Genomic DNA, 7,144 nt, shown 5'->3' on the forward strand with positions numbered 1-7,144 from the left:
GAAGCTGTAATTTACTTATGTCTTAAATTTATGCCTACAGCTTAATAAGTTGACACTGAACTCCCCCAGCTTTTTAAAAAATAAATAACTTTATGGAAGAATAAAATTCACATACTGTACAATTCACCTGTTGAGACTGTACAATGAATGGTTTTCAGAATATTCACAGAGCTGTACAACCATCATCAGAATCAACAGTAGAGCATTTTTTCGCCCCAGAAAGACACCCCAGACCCAATAGTTAATAGTCACTTCCGTTTCCTCCCACTTTTGCTCCCAGCCCCACCCAACTCCTTTCTGTCTCCATGGATTTGCCTGTTCTGAACATTTCATGTAAGTGGACTAATACAATATGCCACCTTCCCTGTCTGGCTTCTTTCATGTAGCATGTTTTTTTCAAGGTTCATCCATATTGTAACACCCATCAGTATTCTACTTGTTCTTTTTTTTTTTTTTTTAAGATTTTATGTATTTATTTGAGAGAAAGAGAGAGAGATCAGGAGCAGGGCAGAGGGAGAAGCAGACTCCCCGCTGAGCAGGCAGCCTGATGCAGGGCTGGATCCCAGGACCCTGGGATCATGACCTGAGCCGAAGGCAGACGCTCAACCAACTGAGCCACCCAGGCGCCCTATACTATTTCTTTTTACTGCTGAATATTATTCAGTTGTATATATTATCTGTTCATCAGTTGATGGACATTTTGGTTGTTTCAACTTTTTGACTGTTGTGAATAGCGATGTCATGAACATTTGTGTAGAAGTTTTTGTGTTGACATATGTTTTCAGTTCTTCGTGGAGCATATCCAGGAATGGAATTGCTGAGTCACAGGGCAGCTTTATATTTAACTTTTTGAGGAACTTCCAGGCAGTTTTCCACAGTGGCTGCACCATTTTACACTGTGGCCCTGCAGCAGGATGTGAGGTGACAGATTCTCCACATCCTTGTCAACATTTGTTGTTAACTGTCTTTTTTATGACAGCCAGCCTGGTGGATGTGGAGTCTCATTGGGGTTTTGATCTGCACTCACCTGATGGTTAGTGTTGTGTATCTCCTTGTGTGCTTATTGCTCATTTGTGTATCTTTGGAGAAATGTCTATTCACATCCTTCGCCCATTTTAAAATTTGGTTATTTATCTTTTTATTATCGAGTTGTAGGAATTCTTCATACATTCTAGTTCTAAGTTCCTTACCAGATATCTTATCTGCACATTTTCTCCCATTTTCACTTTTTTGATGGTGTTCTTTGAAGCACAGAAGTGTTTTATTTTGATGAAGTTCAACTTACCTATTTTTTCTTTTGTTTCTACTGCTTTTGGGGTCGTATCTAAGAAACCATTGCCTAACCCAAAGTCATGAAGATTTACACCTATATGTTCTTCTAAGAGATTTATAGTTTTAGCTCTTCAATTTAGGTCTTCGATCCATTTGGAGTTAGTGTTTGTATATTGGTATGAGTTACAATTTCATCTTCATTCTTTTGCGTGTGGACAACGCAGTCGTCCCGGCACCATTTCTTCCCCTGTTAAATCGCCTTGGCATCCCGGTCAAAAATCAATTAGGCACAAATGTGAGGGTCCGTTTCTGGACTCTCCATTCTGTTCCACTGATCTATATGTCTATCCTTATGCCTGCCCCACCTTTCCCTGCAGCATTTTACAAAGCTGGCTTTGCCCTAGACTTTTAAAGATATCTTGTCCTGGACCACAAAATTGCCTTTTTGAACACCTTTAAATAGAGCACAGTACATTTAAAAAATACTTTTAAAAATTCCTCCAAAGTTTGGCTCTAAAATGTTCAAGGCTTTACTCTGCTGCTTGAAGACTTAAATCAAGCAACTTTAACAGAATTTCAAATCGGGAATGATACATTTCATATATAGTCATCATTTATTTACCTTTGTACTCTGTTTAATCAAGTGGTCGCATTGATACTCCAGATGTCTTCCTGTTTTTGGTGTATTTAAAGAAACGTTTATTCTTGCTTTTGGAACTCCCTAGCAAGCAGTTCCCTGAGCTATACTTTTGTCTACTGAATGGATTGTCCTTGAGCTGCCATATAGCTTGATTTCTTGTCCTTTTCACTTAAGCACGTGTTCTTTGTTTTCAAATAGGCCTTGATTCTCACAATAGCATCTTCTATTTCGCTATTTAGGGGTTTTGAGGGATTTTCAAGGACCTGGTCTTTTTCTTTTTCATCTGGGGCATGTAATTTTCCTAGGTATAAAGTATGTTTTGTTTTTATTATATTTTTTAAAGATTTATTTATTTATTTATTTGGCAGGGGGAGGGGAGGGACAGGGAGAGAGGGAGAGAGAATCTCAAGCAGACTCCACCCTGAGTGCAGAGCCTAGTGTGGGGCCTGATTCTGCAACCCTGAGATCACGGCCTGAGCTGAAACCAAGAGTTGGATGCTTAACCAACTGTGCCACCCAGGCGCCCCTAAAGTATGTTTTAAAAATAGTCTTCCCGTCACTTTTAGGATCTTAAATATGTCTTTGGGATATTTTTCTCCATAGGACTCTCTCCTTCTGGGTTCTAGAAACTGTGCTCCCCCCAACGCCGTCCCTACAGGCCTGGGAGTGGCAACAGCTCAGACATTACCAGCCCAGGGAATTGCACCACCCCGTGTGTCCCCCACCTTTGTAGATAGTCTCTTTATTTAACTCTCCCTGATTTATCCTAATTTGAAGTGTGCCATCTGTTTCCTCTGGGACACTGACTGGTACAATAATGCATATGGAATTTCTTAGTTTGTTAGAAAGAGGGGAGGGAAGCTAACATTTACTAAACAATTTCTTCCAGGTACTCTTTGAAAGACTCTTACGTGTTTCATTCAATTCTCTCAATAATTTTATGGATTAGTGGATTAGTATTTCAGGAGAAGGAGTTGAGGTTCAGAGAGATTAGGTAACTGAAGGTCACTCAGCAGTTAAGTGGCAAAACTGGAATTTACATATATGTAAGAATGAGCATCAGATGAGCATCAGATGCTCATGAGCATCTGACTTGGTGCTTTATACATTTTCTCATCTACCTTCCTGGAAGGAAGTTCATTCAACTTTCCTAACTGATATCAACTTTAAAGGGAAATAATCCTTTAAAGATTCCCAGTTGCTGACAGGACAAAGCCTAAATTCTTTAGCTTGCTACTGTTGGTTTATCACTCATTTATTCATTCATTTATTCAACTAATACTTATTGAGCATCTACTGTGTGTCAGGATCTGTTTAAGTACTGGAGATATGGCAGAGATTAAAAGAGACAAAACTGGGGCGCCTGGGTGGCTCAGCGGTTAAGCGGCTGCCTTTGGCTTAGGTCATGATCCCAGGGTCCTGGGATCAAGTCCTGCATCCATCGGGTTCTGTGCTCAGCAGGGAGTCTGCTTCTCCCTTTTCCTCTGCTCCTCTCCCCGTGTGTGTGTGTGTGTGTGTGCGCGCGCGCGCGCGCTCTTTCTCTCAAATAAATAAATAAAATCTTTAAAAAAAATAAATAAAAGAGACAAAACTCCCGATCTCATGGAGTTGATATTCTAAAAGGGAGACAAACTATAAGCAAACAAAGTATATAGTTTATCAGACACTGATAAATATTGTGGAGAAAAATACAGCAAGGAAAGGAGTGAGGCGTGTTGGGGGATGTAGAGTTTTAAGTAGAGGAGGGAAGGCCTTACTGAGAGGGTGACTTTTGAGCAAAACCTTGACAGAGGTATGGGAGGGAGCATGGATGTCGGGGGGGGGCGCGAGCAGTGGGGGCAGATGGAAAGCAAAGACTCTGAGGCAGAAGCGGATCTGGCATGTTTGAAGAAGAGCAAGGAGGCGGTGAGGCTGAGGCTGAGTAAGGGAAAAAGTAGTAAAAAAAACTGTCGGAGCAGTGGTGGGGGCAGATTAGGCGGGGCCCTGAGGTCCCCAGGAGGCCTGAGGCAGAGCCACTGGAGAGCTCTGAGCAGAGTAGGCACCGTTCACAGCCCCCCCACCGCTGCTGTGTTGAGAAGAGACCACAGGAGGAGGGGCAGGGACGGGGACACCCATTTGTATTGGACCCTCAGCCTTCTCCTGATGTTCGCAGATCAACAGTGGTGTTTCCTTACCGCTCCACAGACCTGCTGTGCTCTCTGTCACCTCCAACTTTACTCATATTCACCCCCCCACACACACTCAGCTAAGTCCTATCCTTTCTTCCAACTCCAAAGCAAACATCTTGCTTCTTTGAAAGGACTAAGGAAGTGCTCTGCAAAGCCAGAGGAAGAGGTTATCAGCCCTGAAAAGAAGCCCCAGTTTGCTGATGGTTAAGATAATGGGAAAACACCTCCAGGGGAAAACTTCCCAAGGCGTGCGGAGGATGCGACCATTACAAAACAGACCGAGATATTGTCCTGCTCATATGATTCATAAATCCAAGGAGTTTGTTTGTGGCATTCATTGAATTAATCTTTCTTTTCTTAAGATTTTATTTATTTGTCAGAGAGAGAGGGAGAGCCCAAGCAGGGGAAGCAGCAGGCTGGGGAGAATCAGGCTCCCTGCTGAGCAGGGAGCCCGATGCGGGGCTCGATCCCAGGACCCTGGGATCATGACCTGAGCTGAAGGCAGACGCTTAACCAACTGAGCCACCTAGGCACCCAGCACTGAATTAATCTTAATATTGAATTTCTATCTTTGGATTATTCTGTTGTTTTTTAAAACCTCTCTCTCGATCTTGTGTTAAACAGGATTTTCAACAGGAAGTCAGGGAGGCACTGGCTCATTTTGTCTTGCTTTTCTTTGGAGGAGTTCATGTGTTGCTGCGCTTTCTCTGGAATAACCGCTTGATATAAAAGGAATGCAAATGCCAACTTCTGCTTTCCTCCTGTCCTCCGAGAAACCCTGAATCCTACTGGAACAGATGGAAGAATACCCTTCTCCGTCTCCCTCTGTTTTTACCCATCAGTGTTGGTTCACGCCTGGTTTGTTGGAGAATGCCAGACTCACTGGCCGTTTGTCTGTGCAGAGCGACCAGCTATGAGATGTTTGAGATTGCTTGCTGGGAACGCCCAAGGAGGCCCTGCCACTTAGAAAACACCAGTGCTGTGGATGGTCCCAGTGCTCCTTATAAGGAAATCTTAAGCATTTTCTTCCATGAGTAAAACTGGACCTAATCCTCAAAGAAAGGGGTGCTTTCTCCGGGCCCTTCCCAGGGTACCAGGCCCCCCAGCCAGCTGTTGGCCCCACCCTTGTTGCCTGTGTCCAGATCTGCAGTGCCCTGTTCTTTTACCTCTCTGTCTACCTCATCATCCCTCTTCCCCCTTTTCGAAGTATTACAAGTATTAAGAAAGTTTGTGGTTATAAACTATAAGTTCCATATATACATTCTGAGTTCTTTGTAGGAAGAGTGTTATTTAAAATTAATAATTTAAAAAATGAAATAAATATTGTTATTTTTTGAGCATGAAATACCTGTGCATATTTCTTTTTTTTTAAGATTTTATTTATTTATTTGAGAGGGAGAGTGGGGGTGGGGGGCAGAGGGGGACAAAAGAGGGACAAGCAGACTATTTGCTGAGCCTGGAGTGGACTTAGGGTTCGAGCTCATGACCCTGAGATCATGACCTGAGCCAAAATCAAGAGCTGGATGCCTGACCAGATGGGCCATCCAGGCACCCCAACACCTGTGCATATTTCTTTTGTGAAGAAGGGATTCCACTTATTCCTGCTCATATGGGTTCAAAATTTTGTAGACTTTGATTATATTATGTAGCATTGCCTTTGTCCTTCCAAAGGGAAATGAATGTCCCCATTTTTTCAGTTTGTCTCAGGCAATGCCTATATTGTTCCTTCATTTTTTAGGTTTTGGCTTGCTGGCATGGAAAGGATGCTAAAACATCTTTCTTATTTATTTTTACTCTTTTGATAGGTATTAATCAAAACAATGTAAAAAGGTTTCCAGTGAAAACTCTTGCTCTTATTTTCTATCCTGAATCCCAGGTGTGTCTAGTAGCTTGTTACATATCCCTTCAGAGCTTCTTTGTACAAAAATATATATATATATTTACACACAAAAGATAGTATGTAGTACACATTGTTCTGTACCTTGATTTTTTTTGCTTTGCATGGTGATCAGGCTGTATTCTAGTTGTCTTACAAATGTTAACTTATTTATTCCTCATAGCAGCCTCATGAGACAGGTATTATTATTAGCTCTGTTTTACTGTTTTTTTTTTAATTTTATTAATTCATTTGACAGAGAGAGAGAGAGAGAGCACAAGCAGGGGGAGCGGCAGAGGGAGAGGGAGAAGCAGACTCCCCACTGAGCAGGGAGTCCAACACAGGGCTCCATTCCAGGACCCTAGGATCATGACCTGAGCCAAAGGCAGATGCTTAACCGAGTGAACCACCCAGGCGCCCTGCTGTTTTACTGTTGAGGAAACTGCAGCAGTTAGTGGAGAGAGACAGTAGAGAGGTTAGCTAATTTATCTAGGGGCACAAAACCAGTACGTGACATAGCTGGAATTCCAAGCCAGCCGGGCTGTCCTCGGAGTCTAGATTCTTCTTCTTCTTCTTCTTCTTTTTTTTTCCCTTTTAAAAAAGATTTATTTATTTACTTGAGGGGGGTGTGCAGAGGAGAGGGAGAGAGAATCTCAAGCAGGCTCTGCTCTGAGCATGGAGCCCAAAGCGGTGGCTCTCATGACCCTGAGATCATGACCTGAGCGGAAACCAAGATTTGAACGCTTAACTGACTGAGCCACCCAGGCGCCCCCAGAGTCTAGGTTCTTAACTGCTATGCTGTACTGCCTCTTGGAGAGCTTGCCATCATCACAGAGAGCTCTGTCAGATTGTGCATGGTGTTCTGTTAAATGGATCTATCATGATTTATTTCATCACCCCCTTTTAATGGATGCCTGGATTGTTTCTAATCGGTCATTATCATAAGCCATGCTGAAATCAATAATGTGTATTGTTTTGGATATGTGCAGGTAGATTTATTGAATACATTTCTGGTAGTGGGATTGCTGGGTGAAGGGTATGTGCATTTGTAACTTTGCCAGATCTCGTCTTACTGCCTTCCATGGGGTTGCCCAGTGTTCTCTCTGTTCCCCTCAGCCTCTCCAGCAGATTATGTTAGTAAACTTTTGAATTTTTGCCAAAATAACAGGCAAAAAAAAAAAATGGTAT

The 7,144-nt window shown here is 42.6% G+C and overlaps 1 protein-coding gene across 2 annotated transcripts in view; it reads left to right on the forward strand.

Annotated features, from left to right (window-relative positions):
* The window catches only part of STK38 (serine/threonine kinase 38), a 128,880-nt gene extending 123,470 nt beyond the window's left edge, over positions 1-5,410 (forward strand). For both annotated transcript variants that reach the window (XM_027603555.1, XM_027603556.1), the window contains one exon: positions 4,705-5,410. In XM_027603555.1, the coding sequence (XP_027459356.1) occupies positions 4,705-4,809 (105 nt within the window). In that variant the 3' untranslated portion in view covers positions 4,810-5,410. The remainder of the gene's footprint in view (positions 1-4,704) is intronic.
* Positions 5,411-7,144: the final 1,734 nt, after the last annotated feature.

Source organism: Zalophus californianus, chromosome 7 (assembly GCF_009762305.2).
Source record: "Zalophus californianus isolate mZalCal1 chromosome 7, mZalCal1.pri.v2, whole genome shotgun sequence".
In the NCBI taxonomy this organism is placed as follows: domain Eukaryota; kingdom Metazoa; phylum Chordata; class Mammalia; order Carnivora; family Otariidae; genus Zalophus; species Zalophus californianus.